The sequence below is a fragment of the Aspergillus campestris genome (genome assembly GCF_002847485.1).
Source record: "Aspergillus campestris IBT 28561 chromosome Unknown P168scaffold_6, whole genome shotgun sequence".
NCBI classification, from domain to species: domain Eukaryota; kingdom Fungi; phylum Ascomycota; class Eurotiomycetes; order Eurotiales; family Aspergillaceae; genus Aspergillus; species Aspergillus campestris.
Genome location: NW_020194341.1, coordinates 248,951 through 276,458, shown reverse-complemented (window position 1 = coordinate 276,458; position 27,508 = coordinate 248,951). Strand labels below are relative to the sequence as shown.

At 55.6% G+C, this 27,508-nt stretch overlaps 12 protein-coding genes across 12 annotated transcripts; 7 read left to right on the top strand and 5 right to left on the bottom strand.

The window, feature by feature from the left end:
* Positions 1–197: 197 nt before the first annotated feature.
* On the top strand, positions 198–1,421 carry P168DRAFT_327090 (porphobilinogen deaminase). Its single transcript, XM_024841199.1, has 2 exons — positions 198–594; positions 667–1,421. Exons 1-2 carry the CDS (start codon positions 327–329, stop codon positions 1,392–1,394), a joined length of 996 nt encoding a protein of 331 aa, XP_024692672.1. The 5' UTR covers positions 198–326; the 3' UTR covers positions 1,395–1,421.
* A 50-nt stretch (positions 1,422–1,471) lies between these two features.
* P168DRAFT_151589 (lanthionine synthetase C family protein) lies at positions 1,472–3,695 on the top strand. Its single transcript, XM_024832804.1, has 4 exons — positions 1,472–2,031; positions 2,088–2,637; positions 2,696–2,709; positions 2,770–3,695. Exons 1-4 carry the CDS (start codon positions 1,857–1,859, stop codon positions 3,570–3,572), a joined length of 1,542 nt encoding a protein of 513 aa, XP_024692671.1. The 5' UTR covers positions 1,472–1,856; the 3' UTR covers positions 3,573–3,695.
* Positions 3,586–4,771, bottom strand: P168DRAFT_290202 (uncharacterized protein). The gene has a single exon (XM_024837156.1). The coding sequence runs from the start codon at positions 4,671–4,673 to the stop codon at positions 3,819–3,821; it is 855 nt and encodes a 284-aa protein (XP_024692670.1). The 5' UTR covers positions 4,674–4,771; the 3' UTR covers positions 3,586–3,818.
* A 211-nt stretch (positions 4,772–4,982) lies between these two features.
* P168DRAFT_252886 (leucine rich repeat domain protein) lies at positions 4,983–8,176 on the top strand. The gene is made up of 3 exons (XM_024834358.1): positions 4,983–5,318; positions 5,386–5,636; positions 5,689–8,176. Exons 2-3 carry the CDS (start codon positions 5,441–5,443, stop codon positions 8,118–8,120), a joined length of 2,628 nt encoding a protein of 875 aa, XP_024692669.1. The 5' UTR covers positions 4,983–5,318; positions 5,386–5,440; the 3' UTR covers positions 8,121–8,176.
* Positions 8,177–8,680: 504 nt separating this feature from the next.
* On the bottom strand, positions 8,681–9,270 carry P168DRAFT_236801 (40S ribosomal protein eS26; the record flags this gene model as incomplete). The annotated part of the gene is made up of 3 exons (XM_024833539.1): positions 8,681–8,786; positions 8,848–8,950; positions 9,141–9,270. Coding segments are annotated over 3 exons (339 nt in total), but the record flags the coding sequence as incomplete, so codon positions are not given.
* Positions 9,271–9,891: 621 nt separating this feature from the next.
* P168DRAFT_327086 (CBS and PB1 domain protein) lies at positions 9,892–12,642 on the top strand. The gene is made up of 4 exons (XM_024841198.1): positions 9,892–10,309; positions 10,440–11,313; positions 11,367–11,461; positions 11,513–12,642. Exons 1-4 carry the CDS (start codon positions 10,067–10,069, stop codon positions 12,344–12,346), a joined length of 2,046 nt encoding a protein of 681 aa, XP_024692667.1. The 5' UTR covers positions 9,892–10,066; the 3' UTR covers positions 12,347–12,642.
* A 499-nt stretch (positions 12,643–13,141) lies between these two features.
* P168DRAFT_290199 (nuclear import receptor PSE1) lies at positions 13,142–16,987 on the top strand. Its single transcript, XM_024837155.1, has 6 exons — positions 13,142–13,449; positions 13,599–13,821; positions 13,878–14,053; positions 14,116–14,547; positions 14,598–16,663; positions 16,734–16,987. Exons 1-6 carry the CDS (start codon positions 13,270–13,272, stop codon positions 16,939–16,941), a joined length of 3,285 nt encoding a protein of 1,094 aa, XP_024692666.1. The 5' UTR covers positions 13,142–13,269; the 3' UTR covers positions 16,942–16,987.
* Positions 16,988–17,205: 218 nt separating this feature from the next.
* Positions 17,206–18,713, bottom strand: P168DRAFT_236141 (iron-containing alcohol dehydrogenase; the record flags this gene model as incomplete). The annotated part of the gene is made up of 3 exons (XM_024833509.1): positions 17,206–17,577; positions 17,698–18,306; positions 18,396–18,713. Coding segments are annotated over 3 exons (1,299 nt in total), but the record flags the coding sequence as incomplete, so codon positions are not given.
* A 318-nt stretch (positions 18,714–19,031) lies between these two features.
* P168DRAFT_252874 (uncharacterized protein) lies at positions 19,032–21,041 on the bottom strand. The gene is made up of 8 exons (XM_024834357.1): positions 20,675–21,041; positions 20,530–20,611; positions 20,450–20,474; positions 20,122–20,400; positions 19,908–20,074; positions 19,645–19,858; positions 19,407–19,592; positions 19,032–19,361 (listed from the first exon to the last, which is right to left on the bottom strand). Exons 1-8 carry the CDS (start codon positions 20,892–20,894, stop codon positions 19,206–19,208), a joined length of 1,329 nt encoding a protein of 442 aa, XP_024692664.1. The 5' UTR covers positions 20,895–21,041; the 3' UTR covers positions 19,032–19,205.
* Positions 21,042–21,339: 298 nt separating this feature from the next.
* Positions 21,340–22,386, top strand: rpp1 (ribosomal protein P1; the record flags this gene model as incomplete). Its single annotated transcript, XM_024838843.1, has 4 exons — positions 21,340–21,408; positions 21,569–21,646; positions 21,714–21,843; positions 21,903–22,386. 4 exons carry the CDS (start codon positions 21,340–21,342, stop codon positions 21,947–21,949), a joined length of 324 nt encoding a protein of 107 aa, XP_024692663.1. The 3' UTR covers positions 21,950–22,386.
* A 154-nt stretch (positions 22,387–22,540) lies between these two features.
* P168DRAFT_252869 (PQ-loop repeat-containing protein) lies at positions 22,541–24,271 on the bottom strand. The gene is made up of 5 exons (XM_024834356.1): positions 23,895–24,271; positions 23,189–23,790; positions 23,054–23,103; positions 22,935–22,993; positions 22,541–22,872 (listed from the first exon to the last, which is right to left on the bottom strand). Exons 1-5 carry the CDS (start codon positions 24,012–24,014, stop codon positions 22,735–22,737), a joined length of 969 nt encoding a protein of 322 aa, XP_024692662.1. The 5' UTR covers positions 24,015–24,271; the 3' UTR covers positions 22,541–22,734.
* A 1,074-nt stretch (positions 24,272–25,345) lies between these two features.
* On the top strand, positions 25,346–27,398 carry P168DRAFT_268711 (TPR-like protein). Its single transcript, XM_024835102.1, has 2 exons — positions 25,346–25,495; positions 25,565–27,398. Exons 1-2 carry the CDS (start codon positions 25,491–25,493, stop codon positions 27,258–27,260), a joined length of 1,701 nt encoding a protein of 566 aa, XP_024692661.1. The 5' UTR covers positions 25,346–25,490; the 3' UTR covers positions 27,261–27,398.
* Positions 27,399–27,508: the final 110 nt, after the last annotated feature.

The following is a 27,508-nucleotide window of genomic DNA, read 5'->3' as shown; positions in this document are numbered from 1 at the left end:
ATTACGATGACGATATTCTAACCATTAATAATGGTAGGCTTGGTAAGGGAAGATACCAAAGTAACTAACACTAAGAAAAGTAACATCGTCAGCACTACTACCGAGCCCGAAGACACTACACTAAACCATCGCTTCAGCACCGTACTATAGTACATTTATATTAAGCATCTAGTCATCTAGTGCGGGGCCAGGATGTATTGAAGACGAATATTCTCCACCGGTATTTTAGATCATTTATACTGTCTTTATAAACCTCTCCCCCTCCCCCTCCGTTCCCCTTCTCCCTTCTAGAAGCCTTTCCTGCCCGAACCCCCATCATCATCAATATGGCGGAAATCTCCCCTACAGCCCAGCGGCCGCTGCGAATTGGTACCCGGAGATCCAATCTGGCTGTCGTCCAGGCGGAGGGCATCCGTGATAGTTTGAAGAAGATCGCGCCGGACCTATCCTACGAGATTCAAGCGCTCCGCACTCTCGGTGACAAAGACAAGTCGACGGCGCTTTATAACTTTGAGGGAAAGAATCTTTGGACCACGGAGCTGGAGGAGAAGCTCAATTCGGGCGAATTAGATGTCGTCGTTCATTGTCTGAAGGGTAAATCATCATTTCTCTATTTCTCTCCGCCATTGGTGTCGGTGAACAAATAACAATTGCTAATAAGACCAGATATGCCGACCAAGCTACCCGACTCATGCGAGCTCGCAGCTATTCCGCTTCGGGATGATCCCCGGGATGCCCTAATCGTCAAGGCCAGTCTGCCCTATACCAGCCTGGAGACACTGCCCCAGGGCGCCGTAGTAGGCACCTCGTCAGTCCGGCGCTCGGCGCAGCTGCGCCGCCTGTACCCTCGTCTCCGCTTTGCCAATCTCCGCGGCAACGTGGAGACTCGTCTCGCCAAAGTGGATGACCCAGACAGTGAGTACACCTGCATGATCATGTCGGCCGCGGGCTTGGAGCGTATTGGCCTCAAGTATCGCATCAACCAGTATCTGGGCTCCAAGGATGGGGGGATCTTACATGCTGTTGGTCAGGGAGCGCTTGGTCTAGAGATTCGCAGGGGGGATACGAAAATGCGGGAATTGCTTGGCCGGCTGGCTGATCATAGATCTACTCTTGCGGGCATCGCTGAGCGGTCGCTCATGAAAACTCTGGAGGGTGGTTGCAGTGTTCCGATTGGGGTTGAGACGGAGTGGCTTGACTCGGGAGATTTGAGGATGAGGGCCATTGTTGTCAGTCTGGATGGCGTGCAAAGCGTGCAGGATACCATTGATATGAAGGTCCAAACTGTCGACGAAGCAACGGCCCTCGGGCAAGATCTGGCGGCGAGACTGGCCAACGCAGGCGCAGAGGCCATTCTGAACGACATCGTTGCCAATCGGCCAGCCAAGGAATGATGATATGATATACAGCATTATGAAACCACGATGAGATACGTTCTCTGCTTTCTCCATTGACAATGTGCATACTGTAGCAGAAAGTGTATAATCGAGGAGTATCTAGTATAACTTACTTACTGGTGGTATATTGCAAAAGTTGACTACTGCACAACTAGATGATACGGGATGATGCCTGAGGTTGCAGAATAACCACCAACGGGCAGATCTAGACCACATATCCCCCACTTTCGAACCTACAATACCCATCGTTCTAGATGTCTACGTCTGTTACATAAATGTAGGATTATTACAGTGCTTGACTCCTGGTGAACCTCCACAGTGATTGTTGCCTGACAGGAGTACACTATAAGCATGGCGTCATGGATTAGCGGGGTGCCAGCCACATCCATATAAACCCGGACACTCTCCTGTCAGCTCCAGGCACCGTGAACTACCAGCTTCTCACCTGAGACACTCGCCATGCATCCTCAGTATTATGAGAACACACTCAACCAAATTGTCATCAATGAAACCAGTCTTCAAACGACGCTGAGAGAGCTCCAGGTTGCCGTTCAGCGGGGTACCTTACTAGTCCACGAGGGCTCTCCCCCTCCAAGTGAGTGGGGAAGCGGCGGTCACTACGTGGGTCACCCAGGTAAGATAGTTATGACCAGACGTGTAGACTACACCCAATACTTATTCCTTCCCTAGGAATCGCTATCGCTTTCCTCCGACTCGCTCGCCAAGCCTCGTCCCTCGCGGACGGCAATGACCAGCCTCCCGATTTCCGCAAGCTAGTGGACGAGTACATCATCCCTGATGGGCCGGATGCTCCCATACTACCGGCACGACTGTCTCCCGTGGGCTCAGCGCCCGTAGCTGCGGTTGTGACGCGCATCTTGGCTGCCGGGACGTTCGGCGGTGCAGTGTCAGATAGCGATATCAGCTGTCTCCGGAAAGCAGTTGAGATTGCACTCGAAAACCCGCCCCTCCTTCCTCACTCTGGTCGGCGTATGGGGGGTGACGAGCTGTTGTATGGTCGAGGGGGGTTACTGTGGGCGGTTCTGAATATTCGCGTCCTCCGCTTCGATCGGGAAATCACGAAGGCATTGCAGCCGATTTTCGACGCCATTCCTCGGTTTGTTGACGTCGTCGTTCAAGCCGGGAGAGAGGGGCACAATGACTATGTGCAAAGGCATGGAGAGAAGGATGCGCTGCCGTTGATGTGGGCTTGGATGGAAGATCATTATGGCCTTGGATCGTAAGTAATATGATTATTGCCCATCTCGCAAAATCATTGCACCTGCTGACTAGCCCAGTGTACACGGAATGGGTATGTTCGAAAACCATTATGAACCATGTCTAAACACCAATTAACCTATTACCCTCACAGCCGGAATCCTGGCCGTCCTCCTAGCCTGCAAGCCCGAGGAACTCGACGATGGCTCCTCCCGCAACCATCTCCCCCTAATAGCCGATACTATTTCCGGCCTTTGCAAGATATGCATCGCCAACAACGGTCATCTTCCCACGTCGATCCCCCTCTTCAGCTCCTCCTCTCATCGCAAATCGCCCCTCGTCCAGATCTGCCACGGCAGCCCCGGCCTAGTCCATCTCATGGCCTGCGCCAGGAGAAACGCCCCCCTTGTATCCAACTACTGGGATCCGAGCTGGGACGAAGCCATCTACCTCGCCAGCGAACGCATCTGGGAGGAAGGGCTTCTCTACAAGGGCGGCGGTCTCTGTCACGGCTTCGTGGGAAACGCGTTGACCCTGCTGTACATGTATGAGAGTTTCGAGTACGACCAAGATCTGATGGAGAAAGCGAGACAAAACTACGTCGACCGCACTGAAACAGCCATTGATAATGGCCAACACACCCAGCTTACCAGCGACTACTTGTTGTCGAGGGCGTTGGCGTTTCTCCTACATGGGCGGCAGTCGCCGCCGTACGACGGTGCAAGCCATGTCTATCGCATGCCGGATCGTCCGTTTTCTCTTGCGGAGGGGCTGTCGGGAACTGTGTGTGCGTGGGCGGAAGCTTGCGTGGCTGTTCAGGCGAAGATACGGAAAATGGAGCTTGAGAAAGAGGGGAGTGCATCTGCTTTGCAGGATGATGGTGTCTTTCGGTCTTTGACGGCGCGCATGCTGGGATTTCCCACTTTGGCTTATTATAGACCGACTGGAGCGGTCTGAGTACATCTCTTGGGTACTTGGAACTTTTTACAAGTATTTTGGGGGTATATATACAAGTTCATTTTCAGCCAGATTTTCCCGCGCTATTCGGGCTATACAGACCAGCTGCTAGTATCGGCTCACCCCATCCTGCATCAAAACAAAGGAAATACAAAAGGACGAGCCCGAAACACCGTGCTCTATAAACCAACTCCAGGACAACAAATCAGAATCACCCCAACGATCCAGTCTAAAAGTGTAACCCGTCTAAAACAAAGTAAACCCACTCCGATAAGTAGGCACCTGCCCCGGCGTCTGCATTTTATAATCCACCCGCTTCGGCGCAAAGCTAGCCTGAGGCGCCTCAACGGCCACCCTCCACCGCCGCCAACAATGGCTAACCTGGTGGTGCGGATCGCCACAGAACCGGCACCGTCCCGTCACCGCCGCCGGCGGCGGTCGCTGGCTCCGCGTGCGCGGCTCCGGCTGGCTGTTGCTGCGCGATCGGGTCTTGTGCTCGTCCTGGCGCATCTGCTGCAACACGTACGCGTTGATCTCCTCCTGGCTGGGCCTCTTGGCGTGGCCTTTGACGGGGGCCGGCGCTTTGGCGCTCTTGGTGCGGCGGAGGTAGTTCCCATCGTGGTTCATCTGGTGGACGACGAAGGCGTTGATTTCGTTTTGTGTTAGGGCGTTGGTTGTTGATGCGCGGGGGCGCGTCTTTGATGCCTCCGTCTTGGGGGCACTGCTGGTGGTGGTGGTGGTGGTCGTCGTCGTCGTGGGATTTTGAGCGGGTTGCCCCCGGATGATCTTCTCCTGTTGCTGGGCGAGCTCGACCAGTTCGCGAAACGACATCCGCTCTGTCGGGTCGATGGCCGTCAGGCGGCTGTCCTGCAGCTTTTCGGTCGCCCACAGCTTCCATTCTGGGCGCTGCTTCAGCTTGGTGAGGAAGAGGTTGTTGATCTGGGCGTCGGGGATGATGAAGTCGTCGTCGATTTGGCTGAGGCCTTCGCGCATGGCTTCAATCAACGAGATGAAGTCGGCGATTGTGTTGGCTTGCGAGTCGAAATCGAGGATCTCACCGATTTGGTGGATCATGCGGAGGTTGCGTTGCCAGAGATCCATGGCATTGAGGCTGGGGGTGTTATCTTCCAGGTACCTGGTAGGGAAGTATGGGTGTTGGATGTAATTGGTTGGTGAAGGGTGTTCGCAGGGGTTCGTCCTGAGCCAGAGTTCCATCTTGATGAGCAGATCGATCGGTTTTTGTTGATGGTTGAAGAAGATGACGTCATTTATTGGGAATACCATGCGATACCACAGTGTATCCATTGTCGGTGCATTTATACGGTAAGATATGTCCCGTACGGTACTGCCACAGCCCCAGGCCCACCACATCTCCATCTCTACTTCTTCCTCCTTGCGTCATCCGATCTGCAATACTTCCACTGTTTTGAGGTTGATAGAGTCCGACTCGAAACACAGTTCCATCCATGGTTCGGTCGTTGACTGGAGACTGCAAGTACAGGCCTTGTGATCCCATGGACCATGTTTTTTTTTCCAAATTTCCCTCTATCCAATTAATCCCACAGGCACATCCACAACTGACTCAACCCCCATAAGCATCCGCGCCCCATGGTGGCAGTGCCCCGCTAATGGTCGCGGATGTGAGAATGGCCCCAGGCAGACTTTGGCTACCCAAAAACCCATGAGAGCCATTTATAGCCAACAGGGCAGGGAGGATTCGCGTGGGTTGGATCCTTTCTATACTCTGTATGTTATATCTCACCTCATCGTTGTCTCTTTTCGTCAGACGTGTTTGAGCTGACTTTAGTTGCAGAAGCTCTCACCTATCATGATAACGTGATTATTTACCACACACTTGTCGCGTACCTATGAGCATGGATATTATACCGCCGTCGTATCAATCTGCAACAGCACGAGACGCCTGGTCTATCATCGCCAGGTATATCCCCTCCCGCGATCTGTGTGCCGTCTGTCTAGTCTGTCGACGATGGCACGAACTGTTCGTCCCGTTTCTCTGGGGCGACCCGGCGTCTCACTTTGGAACCGATAATGATGCTGTTTATGGTAACCTTCCACGGTTATTTAGAATTGAAGGCCCCTGGACTAACCGTTGCAGTGGCACTGACGAGGTTCCGAAGAACCTTGAAGTATGCGCGGCCCGAGGTGCGAATGCTCACCCACACCCTCCACCTCCCGCCGGCCCTGTCAGAAATATACGGGGGCCCGCGACCAGAATGGCTGCGAGAGGTTCTCGACTTCCTCCCGTGCCTTCAGTCGCTGCTCGTATCCAAGCTACCTTTCTTCGACCACAATGCAATGGTAGCTTTGCGGAATAGCCCTCGACAGGGCCAGTCGCCGGACGAGGCCATTTCCCAGGTCTACAATGTCCGCTTGCTCCTGGCGGATCGCGAGCCCAATACAACATCCGTCGGTCTGGCGGAGACGTTGCTTCGCTTTCAGGATCTGGTGTATTTGGATTTGTCTTATACCACCCCGGCTCGAGATCAGATGGTCCTGTCTTCGATTTCGCAGCTGGAGCATCTGCAGGTGTTGAAGCTCCGCGCTATCGGACTCAGGGATAAGGACGCGGAGTTTCTGGCGAATGCTATCGGGACTAGAGTCCGGTTTCTGGATCTGCGGGATAATTTGCTCACTGACATGTCTGTGCGATCGTTGCTACAGGCATGTTTCCAGCCGGCAAACAGCCCCGCAACCCTGGACAGCACTGTATCTCCACTGTCCTCAGTACCGGGGTCAAGACCGCATCTCTTTGGTATGAGATTGCTCGAGTCGCCGGACCTTGATGAACAGTTCATGACATTCTTGACACAGCCGTTGGTGGGTCATTCTTGGGTAGAAGGTCTGCCACATGTTGGAATCACGCATCTCTATCTCGCAAACAATCAGATCACGGTCGAGGGGGCCGCGGGCCTTCTTTCCTCGTCACGACTACATGCGCTCGATATCGGGAGTGTCGACACCGTGGAATCTCTCGCCAGAGGGCAGCATAGCTTATCTCCATCTCCCCAGGAGCCTGGGGATCTTCCTGGAGCTGAAAAATTAGTACCGATCCTGGGCTCCATCGCCAAGGACAAGCTGACGTATCTACGTGCTCACCACGCTATCTGTACCACGGAGGTACATCTCAAGGATCCTTTCACTTCAGACTCTCATGGTCTTTTGCCTGAACTTTCAGCGATGGAGGAAAACGAGGTGTCAGGAGTATCTGAGTTGCCAGCGAACGAAGTCCACGAACTACCAGCTGGGGATATCCCCGTATTTGAACTGGAGGACACTGGGATCCAAGAGAGACCCAACTTTTTGCTGCCAGTTCATCCCCCTGCAAACATCTACGAGGATGAGCCATTATCACACCTGAGACGGGGCTCTACGTTTGCCCCCGAGGTCGTTGAACCAGTAGAAGCCCGCGAGAGAGTCATATCTACTATTCATCCGAGCTACCTTGGTCTCTCAACTTATCCAGGCACTCCGGAATCCATCCCACAGTGCATGTCCCCCATATCCATCGACGATCCCCGCAACGCAAGAATCCAAGAACTACTGGCCAAGCGACCCAAAAACCAGATTCTGCCTCGAAGAGACCATAAACAGACCAACTTTCCGCATCTGCACCCCTGTCACATCGCCCACCTCGAAACACTAGTCCTGACAGACGTCCCATCCCACGTCCAAGCGGGCTCCCCAATCCTAACCTCGCTAATCCGCTTCATCACCTCCTGCTCCAACGAGTCCCTCCTCGCCACCCTCCAAGCCGGATCCGACTACTCCCTCCCCCCAGGCCAAGCACGCGCCCAAGCTGAGCTCGAACGCGCGCGCTCCCTCTTCTCCCTCCGCCGCCTCATCCTCGAAATCACACCCACCAATATCCCGAACGCGTCCACAGCCCTGACGGGGTGGAAATCCGTCAGCGCCCAAACGGGCGCTGGGAAGTCATCCACGGGGGACCGCGACTCTGAAAATTTGTGGTCCGCAGGCGCAGCCGACTTCAGTTTCTTCGATAACGACGAGTGTGGGATACCCGAAAATGACCCCGGGAAGTACTTCCCCATGGCTGTGCTCAATGAAAAAGTCTCCCTCCTGCCGGATGAGGATGACGACGCTGGCTCGGACCCGGACGCTGCTACCTCCCTATCGCCTGGCTGGGGGCGAAGCCGAACGCGATCGCGCCCGAACTCAATCGGCTTGGTGCCCACAGCGCCCAACAACAACGACGACGTTCACCACATCCCCGAGATTGACCTCGTCGCTGAACTAGCCTCCTTCCGCCGGGCTAAAAAAGCAGAATACGAAGACGCCGTCCGTCGCGATCGTCACCGACGGAGCACCATGGCCTCCTCCTCCTTTCACCCGCTCTCGCCTTCTTCGACAGCGACAGCGACGTCACCGCCTCAACTACCTGTTACGCCCAATGTAGAAGGCCACTGGAAAGGAGAGGTCAAGGTTGTGCGGAACCCCGCGCCGAAGGGGCGGAGTGGGGTGGTGGATATGTATGGGAATTATTTTGAAAAGGGGTATTTGTATCCTTGATATATGTCACTTCTATATATATATATACACGCCTTCCGAGTGTAATTACATATACTGTAAGATGATATCTGTCATTAAAGCTAAGAATATCCTACACAGTATGGAGTATTGATAGATGTGTCATGAAATGCTTGTTTCTCTTTCTAATTGCGGCATTTGCTCCTAAGCATCCACTACTTACGTATCAAAATACCTCTCTTCAGTTGGGCAGTCGAGATCTGACATGAGCCAGTCGTCGACTGTATCATATCGTGAAATGCCAAATCTTGCTGATTCTTCCTGGAGAGTACGAGTCCTATCTTTTACTAGAAATAAGGAAATATTTCTGGACGTTTTGGTGCGTTCTTTTTATATTCTGATACGCACGGCGTTCAATACAAGCCAAGCCAGATCGACCCCGCCGAGACCGAACCCCCGTGCATTTGATGTAGAACCGTGAAAGATGCCGCAAAGCGATGCGAGTACGAAAAAGAGGAAAAAAGGTAAAACATAGAAGTGTCTTTTGTTTGAAACTATTTCATTCCATTTTGATATCTTCTCTGCGTTTAAAAATTCCTTCCTTACATAGCCTTGGCGGCCTGAGGGGGGCTCAGCTTCTTGCCGTCCTTGTTGTACCTGATGCGCGGAGGGGGGGCACGGTTGCGACGACCTTCCCGGGAGCGGACACTGTGGACTGTCAGTTTTGATTCTTTCGTGTCGATGGTGGATTCTGGTGCGGAGAGCGTACCGGACGATCTTGCCGTGGATAGCGCAGGACACGCAGTACTGCAGCTTCAGGTACATCTTGGGGACGGCGTAGTCGGTGAAGACGGAGGCCTCGGAGATATCACCTGGAGGATAGAGATGTTAGTGCCGATCTAGGTTTTTCGTGTTGTTGGAACCGTAGTTCCGTCCGTCGTGCAGTCCGCTGTGAATAATCCTTGCTTCTCGTCATTCGCCACCCTTGTCGGTTTCATGTCCATCTCTTAACAGCGCGCAGTCGGGATCGAGAACTTTTGGCTCTGGTAGGGTCGAACGTACGGATGGCAGCGGACTCAACCATGTTGCGGATGGTGAATCTCTTGATGGCCTTGTCCTTGGGAGTGCAGCGAGCGCAGTTGGAGCAGCGCACGGGCTTCACGTGGCCGCGGCCATTCTTGTTACGACCGCTATAGAAACGTCAGCTGGACTATTCGAGCGATTTCTGGCTATCCTCGGTTTTCCATCTCAATCGAGTGACATTTTATCACCGCACAGTTGCCGGGGTCGAGGAATGGCGTTCCGTGGGCGTGCTTTCAAGGATGAGGGTCGTTCTTACTTGTTCGCCCTCTTCTTGACCATCTTGACGGTATCTCTGGGAGGTTATTCGTCAGAGAGAGCAAGTCGGGAGAAGGGGGAGGTTGTCGCGTACTTTGGCTTGTCGTCGGGGTTGGTTGTCGACTGGGCACACTCGGGCGGGATGGGGAAGTTGTGGTCCGGTTTGTGTGGAAGCCCTAGCTTGTGCCCGCTAAGCGAGGCGGTCACGGGTGCTTATGTCATCTGTAGATGCCTGAGGCTCGCAGAGTCGGATGTGACACCTCAGGCCATCGTCATGCCACCCGCATCACGTGCCCCAGCGGGAGGTGACGGTACGCCAATACCGATACGGGTATTTTGTTTACTTGTCGGGACGGCAGAGAGAAAAAAAGAGTCCAAGACCAATAGTTCGTCCAAGTCACGCCCCCCCCCCCTGTCGGTCTGGCACCGGATCTTCCCTTGCCATCCCATCTCTGTCAATCCGACAGCCATAATTCTTTTTTCCTCTTTCTCGTTTGAACTTCATCTTTGTTTGCCCCCCCCTTCCTTGCGTTGACTCGAGTTTATTCTTGGTATTTGAACTGGATTCCTGATCCCTTCCCCTCCTGAGCCTTCACCGACTCGTTCGACCTCCTGCGTTCCACGGCCCGCTTCGACCCGTTCCAAAGGATATGTCCGCTACAGGAACCTACAGGGGAACCTACAGCCATAAGACTGTTGGGAGAGGTAAACTGCCTGACTTTGAGAGCAGCCCGGCTTCGCATATCCCTCGTCCTCGACCGGATAACTCGTCCATCTCCTCGTCTCATACCGCCCAGACGCCTCACACCCCCTCCAGCGACATCGGAAGCTCCACCATGAGTGCCAGCGCTGCCAGCAGCCGTCAGAGGCAGACTCAGTCGAAACGCGATGAGGTAGGCTCTATTCTTTTCCATTATGCAATTTAGACTCTTGTGCCCCTTCCATCGAGTGTAGTCTATACCCTCGAGTGTAGTCTACTACTGGCGTCATACCTCCAATCGGTAAACATCTAACAGGCAATAGGCAATTCGTCGAAAGATCGAGGCCGACCTCAGCAAAAAGAAGCACCAGCCCGGCAGAGCCCATCGCTCCCGCAAAGCCCCTCCCGGAACCGTTCTGGCCCTCAAGCCCAGCCAGGCCCTGCAGATCAAGCCCTCCATGTCGATCGCCGAAGCCGCCCAGTTGATGGCCGCGAAGAGGGAGGACTGCGTGCTGGTGACCGACGACGATGACCGCATTGCGGGTATCTTCACCGCAAAGGATCTGGCCTTCCGCGTGGTGGGCGCCGGGTCCAAGGCCCGCGAAGTCACCGTGTCCGAGATCATGACCAAGAACCCCCTGTGTGCGCGCACCGACACCAGCGCCACGGATGCGCTCGACTTGATGGTCCGGAAGGGCTTCCGCCATCTGCCCGTGATGGATGAGAACCAGGATATCTCGGGTGTGCTCGATATCACCAAGTGCTTCTACGACGCGATGGAGAAGCTGGAGCGTGCCTACAGCTCCTCTCGCAAGCTGTACGATGCGCTGGAGGGTGTCCAGACCGAACTCGGTTCCAGCCAGCCCCAACAGATCATCCAGTATGTCGAGGCCCTGCGCTCGAAGATGTCGGGCCCGACCTTGGAAACCGTCCTGGACGGCATGCCCCCGACGACCGTCTCGGTGCGCACGTCTGTGAAGGAGGCCGCGGCGCTCATGAAGGAACATCACACCACCGCGCTCCTGGTGCAAGACCAGGGCTCGATCACGGGTATCTTCACCAGCAAGGATGTGGTGTTGCGTGTGATCGCGCCGGGTCTGGACCCCTCCACCTGCAGTGTCGTCCGTGTGATGACGCCCCACCCCGACTTTGCGCCCGCCGACATGACTATCCAGGCGGCGCTGCGCAAGATGCATGGTCAGTATTGCCGAATTCGAACGATTGACGGGACCGAACTAACTCGCGTGTAGATGGCCACTACCTCAACCTGCCGGTGATGAACGACGCGGGCGAGATTGTGGGCATGGTGGACGTGCTCAAGCTCACCTATGCCACCCTCGAGCAGGTTAGTCATGAGTCCCTGTCGGACCCAAATCCAACCCGCTAACCTTTCCAGATCAATTCGATGTCGACGGCGGATGACGAAGGCCCCGCGTGGAACAAGTTCTGGTTGTCCATGGACCACGAATCCGACTCCATGGTCTCTGGCAGCCAGCAGCACGCGCCCCCGACCGCGCACCGGTCCGTGATCAGTCCCGAATCGCCGAGACATACTTTCGACGCCCGAGACAGCGTTCTCCCGAACGAGTCGGCCTCCCACCACGGCGGGGATGAGCACTCGGAGTTCATCGGATCTCACCACGGGGATCTCGTCCCATTCCCCTTCAAATTCAAGGCCCCGAGCGGGCGCGTGCACCGCGTGAACATCCTCCCCTCGGCGGGCATTATCGAGCTCGTGTCGCAGGTCAGCGCCAAGCTGGGCCCCGAGCTGGAGGCGGTCGGCGGCGCGGCGGTCTGCGAGGACGGCAAGCTGAGCAACACGGGGTACGCCCTGAGCTACATGGACAACGAGGGGGACACCGTCTCGATCACGACCGACCAGGACCTGGCGGACGCGATCCTCCTCTCGCGTCACTCGCGCCGGGACAAGGTCGACCTCTTTGTCCACGACCCGACGCAGCCCCCGGTGCCCGCCCCCGCCGAGCCGGCCCCGGCGCCGGTGCCGGTGCCGGCACCCATCCCGGTGGAGGAGAAGAGCTCGACGGTCTCGGAGGACACGGTCGAGGAGCCCCTGGTGTCGCGGACCCGCAGCCAGACGTTCCCGCCGCGTCACCCGGAGGAGCAGTACATCGCGGGGGTGCCCAACGACCTGCTACTTCCGGGCGCGATTGTGACCCTGGCGGCGGTGATTGCGGGGGTGTTCATCCTGAGCCGGCCCAGCGGGCGGTAGTGGTGTCTTGAGAGTGGAGGAAAAGGTCAATGTGTATGACGGTTGCCTGTTCTCATTTTGTCTAAACCCCAGCGTTGTTTTATTCATTGTCTGTTTTTATATTACTTTTCGTTTGCATCTTTTGCGTGATGGTGGCCGTGGATCCCTATTCGGATCGTGTGTTACTGCTTCCTGAGCGTGAGTTGAATCCATATACCATCTGATACACTGTGTTCGTTCAGCATCATGATTTTTACTGCCACAACATTGAATGGAATCTCTACTCGCTGTATTTTTTGTTAGTGGGTAGTATATATAATATATCGTATGTAGGTAGTATACATAGTTAGAATTGATCTACTGTAGCTATGTTGGATGGAGGAACCGTTTAGTGCCTGGGTGCCTTACATCGTCCATGCCTGATGCGGCCTAGTGGGTGCCTGAAGAGCCACCATTGGCAGCCTGAGGCTCGTATTGAATTTGTGCCTCAGTCACGCTCAGTCTATCCCGATCTCTTCATTTTTTTTTTTTTTACAGAACGGACTTTCTGACTCTTGTTCACCAGCTGATCGTGTTGTTGCTTTGCTGAGGCTGCTTGATCCTCTCCCTTTGTCTGGAGAAACAACTTCTTTCTTTTCCTTCCTTCGATCCACGTCAATCTCAGGTTTCTTTTCACCTTGTTTCTACTTTTGACATTTTCTTTTTTCCCTACCAGGAACATTATTCCCCCTCCTCCCCCCCAACGACATCCATCCATCCATCCATCCCATCCCCCACCAAAACATCTCCCAAAAAAAGCCCCCCCCTTCCACCCCTCCCCCCTCCACCCCACTTACTCAATCTAATACACCCCCCGGGTTCAACTACTGAAGCCCGTGCGTCGACACGCGCTCTCCGAATTGCGACCTTGTTAAAATCTTGCCCTCGGTGGGGTCCCCGTCGCCATGTCGTTGCTCCCGGCCGAAGTTCACTCGGCGCTGTCACAGCTGCTGCACGGGTTGATGACCAGCGATAATACGGTCCGCTCGCAGGCTGAGGAACAGCTGAATAATGATTGGATTCAAAATCGTCCTGATGTGCTGCTTATGGGCTTGGTGGAGCAGATTCAGGGCGCTGAACCGGGTGTAAGTTTCAATCTTTGTTGGGGGTGAAGGTGGACGATTCTGTTGAGAGTGATAGAGTGGGAGAGAGAGGGGAGATGAATAGATTGGTGGGAAGAGAGGTGGACGCGTGTGGGATGATTGTGAGGTTCATTCTAATTGATCTTCTCCAGATAAGGTCCTTCGCCGCGGTGCTGTTCAGGAGGATCGCAACCAAGACGCGCAAAGATCCCGTTACCAACGAAGCCAAGGAACTCTTCTCGACTCTCACCGGAGAACAACGACTGGTTATTCGGCAGAAGCTGGTGACGTGCCTGACGACCGAGTCGGTGGCGGACGTGCGGAGGAAGGTTGGAGATTCCGTCGCGGAGATCGCGAGACAGTACACTGATAATGGTATGCGGTTGTGGTTGTTATTTCTGGGGGAAACCGTTCTGATTAGTGTGTTGCAGGCGATCAATGGCCGGAGCTCCTCGGTGTCCTGTTCCAGGCCAGTCAGTCCCCCGACGCGGGCCTGCGCGAGGCCGCCTACCGCATCTTCTCGACTACTCCCGGAATCATCGAGAAGAACCACGAGGATGCCGTGCTGAACGTGTTCGGCAAGGGCTTCAAGGATGACGTCGTCTCCGTATGTGTTCATTTGGATTTCCCACCAATTGGTGACCCTGTTGACCAAACAACCGTGTGCAGGTGCGCATTTCTGCCTTGGAAGCGTTCGCGTCCTTTTTCCGCTCCATCTCCAAGAAGTCGCAGCCCAAGTTCTTCCCCCTCGTGGCCGATCTGCTCAATATCCTGCCGCCGCTCAAGGAGTCGGGCGAGAGTGAGGACCTGTCCGCCGCGTTCATGTCGCTGATTGAACTGGCTGAGATCTCCCCGAAGATGTTCAAGGCCATGTTCAACAACCTGGTGACGTTCAGCGTCAGCGTCGTCGCCGAGAAGGACCTCAGCGATCAGGTCCGCCAGAACGCCTTGGAGTTGATGGCCACCTTCGCCGATTACGCCCCCAACATGTGCAAGAAGAACGAGAAGTTCGCCCAGGAGATGGTGACGCAGTGTCTCAGCTTGATGACCGATATTGGCATCGACGATGACGATGCTTCCGAGTGGAACTCGTCCGAAGATGTATGTCCCCGTGTGTGTTTTTGGTGCTGGGTTTGCTGATCTTTCCGTAGCTCGACCTGGAGGAGAGCGATCTCAACCATGTGGCCGGTGAACAGTGCATGGACCGTCTCGCCAATAAGCTGGGCGGCCAGGTCATCCTCCCCGCCACGTTCGCATGGATCCCTAGCATGATGTCGTCTTCCGCCTGGCGCGATCGCCACGCCGCGCTGATGGCCATCTCGGCCATCTCGGAGGGCTGCCGCGACCTGATGGTGGGTGAACTGGATCAGGTGCTGGCCCTGATCGTCCCCGCCCTGCAGGACCCGCATCCCCGCGTGCGTTACGCCGGCTGCAACGCGTTGGGCCAGATGAGCACCGACTTCGCCGGCACGATGCAGGAGAAGTACCACCAGGTGGTCCTGAACAACATCATCCCCGTGCTGGACAGCGCCGAGCCCCGCGTGCAAGCCCATGCGGCGGCCGCCCTGGTCAACTTCTGCGAGGAGGCGGAGCGCAAGGTCCTGGAGCCGTACCTGGACAACCTCCTGCGTCACCTCCTCCAGCTTCTGCGCAGCGACAAGCGCTACGTCCAGGAGCAGGCGCTGTCCACGATCGCCACGATCGCCGATTCTGCCGAGAACGCCTTCGACCAGTACTATAGCACCCTGATGCCGTTGCTGTTCAACGTCCTCAAGGAGGAGCAGTCCAAGGAGTACCGCCTGCTGCGCGCCAAGGCGATGGAGTGCGCGACGCTGATCGCGCTCGCCGTGGGCAAGAACAAGATGGGCCAGGACGCGCTGAACCTGGTGCAGCTGCTGGGCAACATCCAGCAGAACATCGTGGACGCGGACGACCCGCAGTCGCAGTACCTGCTCCACTGCTGGGGCCGCATGTGCCGCGTGCTGGGCCAGGACTTCGTGCCCTACCTGCCGGGCGTCATGCCGCCCCTGCTGACGGTGGCGGCCGCGCGGGCCGACATCCAGCTGCTGGACGACGAGAACCAGATCGAACAGGTGGAGCAGGATGAGGGCTGGGAGCTCGTGCCCCTCAAGGGCAAGGTCATCGGGATCAAGACTAGCGCCCTGGAAGACAAGAACACCGCCATCGAGCTGATCACGATCTACGCGCAGTTCCTGGAGGCGGCCTTTGAGCCGTACGTGCTGGAGACGATGGAGAAGATCGCGGTGCCCGGGCTGGCGTTCTTCTTCCACGACCCCGTGCGGGTGTCGTCGGCCAAGCTGGTCCCGCAGCTGTTGAACTCGTACAAGAAGGCGCACGGCGAGCAGTCGCCCGGGTTCGCGCAGATGTGGAACAAGGTGGCGGAGAAGATCATCGAGGTGCTGAGCGCCGAGCCGACGGTGGACACCCTGGCGGAGATGTACCAGTGCTTCTACGAGTCGGTGGAGGTGGTGGGCAAGAACTGCCTGAGCCTGCAGCATCTGCAGGCGTTCATCACGTCGGCCAAGTCGACGCTGGAAGACTACCAGCTGCGCGTCAAGCAGCGCCTGGAAGAGCGGGCGGACCTCGAAGAGGGCGAGGAGGAGAGCCTGGACTACGAGTACGCGGTGGAAGACGACCAGAACCTGCTGAGCGACATGAACAAGGCGTTCCACACGATCTTCAAGAACCAGGGCACGTCGTTCCTGCCGTCGTGGGAGACGCTGATGCCGTTCTACGACGCGTTCATCACGAGCGAGGACCCCACGCAGCGCCAGTGGGCGCTGTGCATCATGGACGACGTGCTGGAGTTCTGCGGCGACGACGCCTGGAAGTACAAGGACCACATCATGCGGCCGCTCGCGGCGGGCCTGCAAGACCAGAACGCGGCCAACCGCCAGGCGGCAGCCTACGGCGTGGGTGTCGCGGCGCAGAAGGGCGGCGCGGCGTGGGCCGACTTCGTGGCTGCTTGTCTGCCGAGCCTGCTGCAGGCGACGCAGATCCCGCAGTCGCGGTCGGAGGAGCACGTCTTCGCGACGGAGAACGCGTCCGCCAGTATCGCCAAGATCCTGCACTTCAACGCCAGCAAGGTGCAGAACGCGCCGGATGTTGTGGCTAGCTGGTTGACGACCTTGCCTATCACGTTTGACGAGGAAGCGGCGCCTTACGCATACTTTTTCCTGGCACAGCTGATTGAGCAGTACGTTTATACCCCTCCCATCTATCAACCTTTCATCCCCTTTGAGTACAGGCTAACCAAAGTTCTGTAGGCAAAACCCCGTGGTCATGGCCAACGCCGACAAAGTCTTCGGCTTCATCGTCGCCGCCCTGGAAGCAGAGACCCTGCAAGGCCAGACGGCCGGGCGGGTGGCCAACGCGGCCAAGCAGCTGGTGGGCGCGACGGGGGTCAACGCGGACCAGATCCTGGCGGGCGTCAACCCGGATAACCAGGCGGCTGTGCGGAGTTACTTTCAGTAGATTGGTTATGGATATGATTTATGTTTAGCGAATACATACTATATACATAGTGTCTGTATACTTGTGTACATTTGTACAGTCTGTATTCTCTGGTATAGATGGGGGATGTAAGCGTATTGAGTGTATTGAATATACTGAGTATATTGAGTATATACTAAGCTATATACATAACGCATATATAAAGATACCCTAGATATATATATACATTTACATACACATGTACACCTAGACATATATAGAGACAGAAAGGAAGATAGCAAGAGATCAAACAACCATCTCCAAAATCTCCACCACCTGCTCCTCGCGCGTCACCGGCACAGGATTCCTCCTACAAAACACATCCCTAACACTCTTCTCCGCGATCTCCTCGAACTTCTCCCTCCCCACGCCCACCTCACTCAGTGACCGCGGAAGCCCTAACTCGCGGATGACGGCGTCGAGCACGTCGCCGAGGTCTGCTGTGTCCTTGTTGATGTGGCGTGCGTGGAGGACGTCTGATATGGATGGTTGGCGGAGGAGGAACTGCCGTAGACTGTTCTGGCGAGAGGTGTCGGTGCTGTGGAGGGCGTTGTATTTGCATACTGCGGGCAGGAGGATGCAGCTTGTTTCGCCGTGGGGGATGCCGAGGGGGCCCAACTATATTACTTTAGTCAGTATATATCTCATACTATATATCTAGCCCCAAACTAGATATATAAAGAGAGAGAGAGAGAGAGAGAGGAGAAGAAGAAAAGAAGGAAAGAAAAAGGAAAATACCTGATGTCCAATCCCATGCGACGCCCCCAACTTCACCCCCTCCCTGCCTCTCCCTCCACCCCCCGATCCAGACCCTCCTCCTCCGCCCCCAAGACAAGCCCCCATAGCATCCACACTCCCCAACAAACAATTCAACCTCGCCTCTACATCTTCCCCCTCCCTATCAGCACAACACCTCAACAACCCGGGCACCAATAGCCCTAACCCATGCCTCGCAACCGCCCCATCCGCCCCCTCCTCGATCTCCTCCCCCTCCCCCGTCGTCTCCCCCGACGAAGAAGACGATTGGAGATACGTCTCGACGCAGTGGTCCACGGCGCGGATGCCCGTGCTGAGCCACACGCGCGGGGGAGTGGTCGTGGCGCAGAGCTCGGCGTCGAGGATGATGAGCTGCGGCCCGCGGATGCCTGCTGCGAAGAGGTGTTTTTCGTCCGTGGTGTCGTTTGTCGAGCCTGCTAGGTTGGAGTATTCCCCGCCGGAGAGGGTCGTCGGGATGGCTATTGTGGGGAGGTGGGAGGGGTGGATTTCTTGTTCGGGGTTGGGGGAGGGGGTGCTGGTTGTGGAGAAGGTTGAGAGGGTGGTTGGGGTGGTGATGTTGTTTGCTAGGGCCTTTATTCATTTATCATTTCTTGTTAGTATATGTATATACGCAGTATATATAAAGTAGGGAAAGGAGGAGGAGGAAAAGAGAGATATACCAAACCAACAACCTTCCCCGCATCAACTAGACTCCCCCCGCCGACAACAACGAGCAGATCCGCCCCCGTACGGCGCACATCGTCTGCGACTTCTAACACCTCTGACCAATACGTATGGCTCTTCATTCCCTTGCGCACACCCACGACTCTCATGTCGGCTGCGGGGTGTGATTCCAGCGCATCTTGCAGTCGTTGGAGGGCGTCTGTGGTGCGCGCGAGTGTCCCTGAGATGAGGATGTAGATGCGTTTTGCGGAGAAGGTGGTGGCTGCGTGTTGCGCTGTTAGGGCTGGGTAGGGGAGTCCGTAGGTGAGGAGGGGGTGGGTTGGGTGGAGAAGGCTGTGCGGGTTGTTGGGGGCATTTTCTCTTCTTCTTTGGTATAGATAGATTGATAGATGTGTGGGTGAAGGGATATATGTATGTATGTGTGTGTGTGTGTATGTATGAGGGTATGCGTATGAATGTTCTTGATATAGGTAGTGGTTTGGTGTTGGATCAGGTTGTGGTGAGGGGTTGTATACTGGCTATGATGTCATTGTTTGATGTCTACTACCTTGGTATACTACCTATACTATACCTACTATACACTTACACATCCTGCGTATACACATATACCACAATATTACATACTACATACTGCATACGGCATATACACATATGTCTCAATAGTACTGCGTAATAAAGATACATCCCCATCCATCACGCCAAACGCCGCAGCCTATCACTCATTACTCAACATAAATCCAGTAAACCAGCAGATAATATCAACCAAACCGGCAAATAGAAAAACCAAACCACCAAATAACAGCCAATCAAGATTGCTCATCGTTCTCAACCACCGCCGCCCGCAGCTCCCACACGATGTCGTAGCATTCTGCCAGCAGCGCATTCACGCTGCCCTGCCCCTCGGGGATATCGTTGCCGACGTAGAACTTGCCGTCCACGCGCATGTTGTCGATTGAGTTGAGCTATGCTGTTAGATATGGATGTATAAAACGGGGAGAGGGTAGTACCTTCATGCTGTACGGGTACAGCTCGCGGCTGTTGGCTACGCCGCCAGAGTCCTTTACCTCGAGGAGGCAGCGTCGTAGCGTTTGCAGCTGGTTGTGCACGGGTAGCAGCGCCTCCGATACCGGCTCCGATGAGATCAGCAGGGCGTAGATGTATGCGTAGCTTCGGCGGATTAGGTATAGTAGAGTCTATAATCAGTTAATACCGATGGTCACCCACCACGTAGGAAAAGAGACGTACTCGCTGGGCGTGTATGTCCGCCGGCTGTCCAACCGCATCCACAAAATTCCCATTCACCCGCGCCTCGTCGATCCGGTCTAGCTTCCGCTGGTATACGAACAGGTCTGTCTCCCGTAGGGACCACGCCTGCGTCACTGACAGTCGGTCTAGCTGGTTGCGGATATCGACTAGACGTTCGTATTGCTCTTGGAAGCGTTCATCGATATGTCCTTGTCTGTCTCGTGAATCAGCAGTGGTCGGCCGAGTCAGAGATGTCGACTCACCGTTCGAGCACGATCTCCGTCCATTTCCAGCACCGTTCCAACAGCAGCTTCACATGCTCCTGACCGCGGAGAGGCGCACCGTCTGGGCCCACGAACTGGCCGTCCTTCATCATGTCGCTAATCTTCTTGAGTTGGTTTCGGAGCGCGTTCACATCTGACGAAGAGAACTACAGTTGTCAGCACACAAACTCTACTGTGGACCTGAACTAGATACCTTCGATCGGGTGTTGACCGCAGCAGTAGAACGCAAAACCGAAACCAGCGTCTCGTGCGCCGGCACCAGACTCGGATCCAGCCGGTCCAGGTCCTGCTGCAGCCTGTCCAGTCCCCGTTGACATTTCTCCAGACGGCTTTCCAGCAAAGTCATCAGCGCCGGGGAGTACGACTCGCGACTCCGCTCACAGGTCTCGCGCATGGAGGCGAGGGTTTTGGCTATGGAGACCAGGTCTTTGGAGCTGTAGAAACCGGCCTCTTCGAGATGATTGACTAGGCGCTAGGGTTGTTAGATATTGAAACAGTATCAAAGACAGTAAATAACGTACCTGAATGGTGGTCGCGAGGGAGTAACTGGACAAGTGAGATACGTCAGCAGGTTCGCGATAGCTCAGCATGCGGGACATACACTGCCGGGGCTTCATTATTCCTCCCCACAGTCAGGAAGAGCAACGAGATTAACTGAAAGCAATCATCCAGGATATAGTCCACTGCGTCCAGTCACGATGGTTAGTTTGAGTTCAACCAGTCGTATCCGATATCGGGTAGCTCACATCGGTTATAGGTCATCCGACGGTCTTCTTCCTTGCGCACGCCATTGAGCTTCTCGACCTCGCCAATCACTTCTTCGTAGAGCGGAAGTACATCGCGAGATTTAATATAGGAGGACTTGTCCCGTTTGAGGAGAAGAAGGGCGTCGCGAGTGCGCAGCAGGGTTTCTAGAATCGGCTGTTCGTTCGGATCCAACGGAGCGGGGATCGCGGGGGAATCCATGGAGATGGATAGATCGGTATGGGAGGGAGAATCGTCACGGGTAGAGTGAAAAGAAGAAGAAAAAACCTAGATTAGTTCAGAAAGTGTAGACCATATAGTGACGACAACTGATTAAGTCTAGATGGCCAGATAGTGATAGATCGATAGATCGGACGATGCGATGAGCTCCATGCATGAAGGGCCTGAGGCGATGATGGCATCCCCGCGCTAACCGCATCCGGCAGATACACCACGTGACGCATAAAATCAGGCTAAGCCCGAAATGGAACAGCCCTAAGCGAGGGCTTGAAGCGGGCACACACTCAAAGCCGAACCTCCCCAGTGGGTTAGTCATTCCTGTTGATTCTGTATCTCCAGCAAAAGTTCCATCTCTTTTTCCTCACTTCATCCCATCCTCACCCAACCCTTTTCGACAGTCCCTCGCCAGACTACCCCTCCCGACACCATGTCTACTGCCGAGCTCGCCTGCTCTTACGCCGCCCTCATCCTCGCCGATGACGGCGTCGAGGTCACCGTACGTATTCCTTGAATTCTGGTTTCAAGATTGGATGCGCATGTTGGATTGGATATGGATATATACATAAGAGGGGTTTCGAAAGAAGTCATGGAAAACAGAAAGAGAAACAGAATGGGGTTCAAGCGCAATCAATCGACTGACCGGATCTTCAACACAGGCCGACAAGCTCCAGACTCTCCTGTCTGCCGCCAAGGTTCCCGAGGTTGAGCCCATCTGGACTTCCATCTTCGCCAAGGTAATTCTCGATCCTCGCGACTAGAGGAAAACACCGCGCAGATGCGCTGACATGTTTCGTCAATCAGGCTCTCGAGGGCAAGGACATCAAGGACCTGCTGACCAACGTCGGCTCCGGTGGCCCTGCCGCTCCCGCCGCCGCCGGTGGTGCTGCTGCCGCCGCCCCCGCCGAGGCTGCTGAGGAGAAGAAGGAGGAGGGTACGTTACATCTAACCTGCTCTAACCCCCCCGTCAAATGGAAGCTAATAATCCTACAGAGAAGGAGGAGTCCGACGAGGACATGGGCTTCGGTCTCTTCGACTAAGCGTCTCGCTCCAATTCCGCTTCTTTTTTTCCTTTCCAACCTCGTTTCCTTCCTCTCTTCTATCCGTTTCGCCCTCGCATCTCTTGTACCCGATACTACGCGACCGCACGAATTACCAAAAAGGGAAAAAATTTTGCCAAAAAAGGATGGGACAGCCGATATGGACTGGGCGCTGGGGGCCGTTTCTGGTATGATCAATGGGCTATTTTTTTTGTCGTCATGGCCCGGGTGGACGGATGCCGCTGGGATTCCGGCCTGGTTGGCTGGCTACAAGATGAGGGATGGGAAAAGAGAAACGACAGTCGGGACTCGTTGGGCCCATCGGATGGGTGTGGTTCGCGGGTTTCCCTTACTGAAATGAATTTCCATCTCAGCTAGTCCGTTTTTTTTTTTGGAGCTTAGGTGCCCAGCTCTCATGCCATGTCTTGTCATGCGACCATGATTCCAAAACGTTTACTCTGTGTAGTGTGTAAGGATCTCGTATATCTGGCTTTGCAGGATATTCGACTAAACATTTGCTCTATCTGACTTTCACGGTATACGACAACACATCTGTTTTACCTGACTGTCATGATATACGACAATACATCTGTAGGAGGGTTCACAACGATACAGCAACGCCCGACATAGCATTCATAACTCATTCAATTAACGCCAACCAACTTTTGAAACACCAAACTTTTCCGACACTAGGTGTACAAAGCACAGTACAACACAATATCACCGCCAACAATCACGCACTAATATAACAGGAGCAAAGATAATGACGAAAAAGAAAATCGTAATCATACATCCGACTCACGCACCGCGTAGAGCCGAAACTGCACGAAAATCACCACATCTTCAACCATCGTGCCCAGCGACCCGATCAGCCACGGCAGATTGGTCACGACGTAGTCTCGTTCCGTGGAATGGGAGAGGATCTGTATCGCCGTTAGTCACAACAGCTCAGCCTAGGTCACACAAAAGAAAGGGAGACACCCACCCCAGCTCCGTAGGTCAGGTTCCCCATCAGGGAGAGGATGAAAAAAAGCAATGAGAGTCCTGCGTCGGGTCAGCCTCTATCCCGCCTTCTGCAGCTTAAACCAATCAAGATAGACATACCCTCGCATGACTTGTCGGTGTAATTCTTGTAGATCTGCGGGAGACGTGCCCTACCGTCCCCAGAAAAAAAAACGTTGTCAGTCACAACTCTCCCATCGCGATGTGGTCTCAAGATGTGGATTTGGGGATGCTCACCCCAGATAGCAAACCGCACTGAAATAGCCCACCACCTGCGCCCCCTTCGCCATGTCCACCCCCCCATGATGGTCCTGTCGCACAGGCCGCCACACCCCCGACTGCCACGCGACCGTCCACCCCGCCATGCCGATAACGAAGATAGCCAGCACGCTGCTCAGATTCTTAAACCAAGCGCGTCGCCCAATCTCGCCCTCCTCCACGATCTTGGCGAGCGTATCCTCCGGCTGGTCCTGCTGATGCTGATGCTGCGACGACGCCAGCGCCCGGCGGGACGGGGCGGCCCCCTCGGGGAACTCGTCGCTGAAGCGGCGGCCCAGCAGGGGCGTGGTCGGGAGGGGGGTGTCGGTTGATGAGCGACGCCGGCTGTCTCGGAGGGCTTTGTGCAGACGGGCGGTCTTGGCCTTGTAGTAGAGGCATTGGGTGATGAGGACGCCGTCGGCGATGCAGAAGTAGACGGCGATGGCGACGATGACGGGGACGAGGCCCGCCCAGAGACCGCCGATTAGGTTGGTGATGTCGCCGATGAGCCAGACGAAGATGAAGAGGAGGGAGATGGCGTCTGCGTTGCCGTTGCGGTAGTTTTCGATTACTTGGGGGACCTATCCAAACTTCTCGTTAATTTTGTTTCTTTTATTGTCCTGATGTGTCTTTTTCTTTTGGGGGGTTTTTTTTTTTGTCGGGGGTCTTGGGTGGCTCATCATACCAGGAGAAAAATCCAGCAGGTCAGTGATACCGAACCCAGGAGTCCTGATGCGGCTTCGCGCGGAGTCAACGGGATCGGTTCTTCAGCAGGCAGATTTGCCTGTGTCCAGAGAATTGACATGCTTAGAGGCGCTGGGCGACTGCGCGATCGACTCTGTGTGTTGGAAAGGGTCGGATCAAGTCGAGCACATTGGGATTGCAAAGGCGGGGAAAGTATGACGACTTGGGGTTCCAAACTTTTCCGTGATGGCGTGGAAGAGGGATAGGGGGACAGAAGAAGACAGAGAGGGGATGAGGTCAAACAGGAAGAATGGAATGTGAGAAAGGGGTCAGGGAGAGAAAGTCATGAAGTAAAGAGAGAAAAAAAGCTTAGAGTCATTCGAATTGATTGACAATGAGTAAATCGTTTGCGACGGGTGGATCCACCGTCTGTCTCTTTCATTCCTTCTGACCATCCTGCGCCCGCTGATTTGCTAGACTGATTGATCGTTATCTTCTTGATCTTTTCTATGCTTGATTCTTTTTCGCCGGTCTTGTTATTTTCCGTTTTCTTGAATTAAGGGTCCATCTCGGTATTTCGTTGCCCGACCGCCACTTTATATATCTTCACATACTCCGGCCTCTCACCATCCGAACGTGCGCAACAACCACTTCAATCCCCCTATCTGCCATCAGTCAATGAGACAGGCTCTGTAGCCTTTCAGGACATGCAGGATGTGGCGTGGTGGCGGCCGAGGGCTTACAGGAACAGGTCATAGCGGACATCCAAGTCGAGAGGTGAACATAAAGTCAAGGCTGGCGATATTCTACCCTGGTAGAGTAGTCTTCTCGATGACCCATTGAGACTAGAAATGACTAGTAGATGAACGTCTTACCGTCCCTGGAAAGCGCAGCCTTTAAGACGCGAAGATTCAATGCTCCTACTACTGCTAACTAGGATGGTACTTCGTCATTCTCGACACTGGTGGATCCGGAACTACTATAATATGATGTCGGCACAATCAACAGTGGAAGATGGCTTATTGATGATCCAACTCAACGGTGGCACCAGCTGCAACTGCTCATCCCAATCTCGTAGATCGGTCTCGACAGACCAATCCATGGATAACCCACGCGAGACTACTTCCGAGCCCGTCATTTGGGTCTATCCTGACGTAGAACCACTCCGTCCATGGCATCGACACGAACTTGCGCGGGGAACCTCAGATGACAGGTGATGTCTGGGAGATATCTCCCATATCCACGGGAGCAATCCAAGATGATCTTCAACTCGTAACGGATTGGTGGATCTCGAATCCAGACCTATACAGACAGTCCAAAGATGTACAGAAAAGCCACCAAAACGCCTTCGATTGGGCCGAAACTCTCCGCAGTTCGACCCACCTTGTCTGTGTCCATTCCCGCTGTCACTGCGGGGATCTGCCACTCTCTCGCTGTCCTTCCTCGCCCAAGGGATTCTTCCCAGTGACTAAGAAGGAACCGCATGTTCCTGGTTTGCTGCCTGATCCGCTGGTTGGATTAACTTAAAAGACTAGAAGCTCCCCGCCCACCATGCGCCTTCTCTCCCTTCATCTACCCTTTGGTTAAGCTATCCACCATGTCGTGAGTATCCCCGCCTACATAGACCCCGTCCTAGACCACATCTTGTGCTGACCGGACTCTACCATACAGTGAATCAAGTCCATACTACGACCTCGGCCCTCATCGTCGTCCGGTCACCACCACCTCCCCAGATGCCCAGCAATGGTTTGATCGAGGTTTGGTCTGGGCCTACGCCTTCAACCATGAGGAGTCCGTCCGCTGCTTCACGCGAGCCACCGAATTCGACCCATCCTGTGCCATGGCGTTCTGGGGCATCGCCTACGCCGTCGGCCCCAACTACAACAAGGCGTGGGCCTTCTTCGACCGAGGGGATCTCGAGTCCAGCGTCCAGAAAGCCACCGCGGCCCTGTCGCGCGCCGCCCAACTGGCAGCCCAGTGCACCCCCATCGAGAAGTCCCTGATCAACGCCCTGCCCGCTCGATTCCCCGCCCCGGACCAGATCCCCGCGGACATGGCTCCCTACAACCACGCCTACGCCGACGCCATGCGCGTCGTCTACCGCGCCCACAGCGCCGACATCGACGTCGCCGCCATCTTCGGCGAGGCCCTCATGTGCATCAGCCCCCGCGGCCTCTGGGACCTCGACACCGGCAAGCCCAGCGGCGAGCACACGGTCGAGGCCCAGACGGTCATCGAATCCGCCATGGCCCGCACCGCCGACAACGGCCACAACCACCCCGCCCTCTGCCACCTCTACATCCACCTCATGGAGATGTCCCCCGTCCCCGAGCGCGCCCTCCCCGCCGCAGACCGCCTGCGCTCCCTCGTCCCCGACGCCTCCCACATGCTGCACATGCCCACCCACATCGACATGGCCGTCGGCGACTACCGCCGCGCCGTCGACTCCAACCGCGCCTCCATGCTCGCCGACGACCAGTACTTCCGCCGCGAAAACCGCGGCTCCGCCCTCTACATCGCCTACCGCGTGCACAACATCTGCGCCCTCCTCTACGCGGCCCTCATCTCCGGCCGCTCCCAGGACGCCCTCGCCGCCGCCGACCGCCTCTCCACCGTCATCGACGGCCCCGTCCTCGCCACCACCAGCCCCCCCCTCGCAGACTGGACCGAGAGCTTCCTCGGCAACCGCGCGCATGTCCTCATCCGCTTCGGCCGCTGGGCCGACATCCTCGCCCTGCCCCTCCCCACAGACCGCACCACCTACAGCGCCACAACAGCCACAACCCTCTACGCCAAAGCCATCGCCCTCAGCGCCCTCAACCGCATCCCCGAAGCCGAAGCCACCCAGCGCGACTTCGAAACCGCCCGCGCAGCCGTCCCCGCCTCCCGCTTCAACAGCATCCCCTGCAAAGAAGTCGACGTCCTCCGCGTCGCAGCCGCAATGCTAACCGGCGAACTCGCCTACCGCCGCGGCGACTTCGACACCGCCTTCGCATCCCTCCGCGAAGCCATCTCCCTCGAAGACAACCTCCCCTACTCCGACCCCCCACCCTGGATGCAGCCCGTGCGCCACGCCCTGGGCGCGCTCCTCCTCGAGCAGAACCGCGTCGCGGACGCAGAGCGCGTCTTCCGCGAGGATCTGGGCGTCGCGCTGGGTTTCCCGCGCCGCAAGGCGAGGCTGAATAATGTTTGGGGACTGCATGGCTTGCATGAGTGTTTGGTGCGCGCGGGCAAGAAGGAGGAGGCTGCTGCTGTGCGCGTGCCGCTGGATATTGCGCTCGCGAGTGCGGATGTTGTGGTGGAGAAATCTTGCTATTGTCGTGTGTCCGGGTGTTCGCCGGCTGCGGGGTGTGTGGCTTCGTTGTAGTGGCTTACTTTCTCTGTGGGTGTGTTTATAGTTGGTTATCACGCTGTGGTATTGGCTAGCTCCTATTTTTCTTAGATGAGGGGGGAGATGGTTGTATCGGGCTATTCTGATTAATGGCTTATACTGCACCAGTCGTTGGCACTACCGTCTTGTACGTAGGTGTTACTATACCCACATAGACAGCCAGTAGCACCACCACCACCACCACCAATCCACCTCTATTTCCTCAACCGAGAAGTCTACAATAT

Coding starts and splice junctions, on each gene's coding strand:
- P168DRAFT_327090 (XM_024841199.1), top strand. CDS start 327: ATGGCGGAAATCTCCCCTACAGCCCAGCGGCCGCTGCGAATTGGTACC. Junction 595..666: donor CGTCGTTCATTGTCTGAAGG/GTAAATCATCAT, acceptor TAATAAGACCAG/ATATGCCGACCAAGCTACCC.
- P168DRAFT_151589 (XM_024832804.1), top strand. CDS start 1,857: ATGCATCCTCAGTATTATGAGAACACACTCAACCAAATTGTCATCAAT. Junction 2,032..2,087: donor TCACTACGTGGGTCACCCAG/GTAAGATAGTTA, acceptor TTCCTTCCCTAG/GAATCGCTATCGCTTTCCTC.
- P168DRAFT_290202 (XM_024837156.1), bottom strand. CDS start 4,673: ATGGATCTCTGGCAACGCAACCTCCGCATGATCCACCAAATCGGTGAG.
- P168DRAFT_252886 (XM_024834358.1), top strand. CDS start 5,441: ATGAGCATGGATATTATACCGCCGTCGTATCAATCTGCAACAGCACGA. Junction 5,637..5,688: donor CGATAATGATGCTGTTTATG/GTAACCTTCCAC, acceptor TAACCGTTGCAG/TGGCACTGACGAGGTTCCGA.
- P168DRAFT_327086 (XM_024841198.1), top strand. CDS start 10,067: ATGTCCGCTACAGGAACCTACAGGGGAACCTACAGCCATAAGACTGTT. Junction 10,310..10,439: donor CTCAGTCGAAACGCGATGAG/GTAGGCTCTATT, acceptor AACAGGCAATAG/GCAATTCGTCGAAAGATCGA. Junction 11,314..11,366: donor GGCGCTGCGCAAGATGCATG/GTCAGTATTGCC, acceptor ACTCGCGTGTAG/ATGGCCACTACCTCAACCTG.
- P168DRAFT_290199 (XM_024837155.1), top strand. CDS start 13,270: ATGTCGTTGCTCCCGGCCGAAGTTCACTCGGCGCTGTCACAGCTGCTG. Junction 13,450..13,598: donor TTCAGGGCGCTGAACCGGGT/GTAAGTTTCAAT, acceptor GATCTTCTCCAG/ATAAGGTCCTTCGCCGCGGT. Junction 14,548..14,597: donor AGTGGAACTCGTCCGAAGAT/GTATGTCCCCGT, acceptor ATCTTTCCGTAG/CTCGACCTGGAGGAGAGCGA.
- P168DRAFT_252874 (XM_024834357.1), bottom strand. CDS start 20,894: ATGGATTCCCCCGCGATCCCCGCTCCGTTGGATCCGAACGAACAGCCG. Junction 20,401..20,449: donor CCCTCGCGACCACCATTCAG/GTACGTTATTTA, acceptor TAACAACCCTAG/CGCCTAGTCAATCATCTCGA. Junction 20,075..20,121: donor CGGTCAACACCCGATCGAAG/GTATCTAGTTCA, acceptor TGACAACTGTAG/TTCTCTTCGTCAGATGTGAA.
- P168DRAFT_252869 (XM_024834356.1), bottom strand. CDS start 24,014: ATGTCAATTCTCTGGACACAGGCAAATCTGCCTGCTGAAGAACCGATC. Junction 23,104..23,188: donor AGTGCGGTTTGCTATCTGGG/GTGAGCATCCCC, acceptor TGGGGACGGTAG/GGCACGTCTCCCGCAGATCT. Junction 22,994..23,053: donor CACCGACAAGTCATGCGAGG/GTATGTCTATCT, acceptor GACCCGACGCAG/GACTCTCATTGCTTTTTTTC.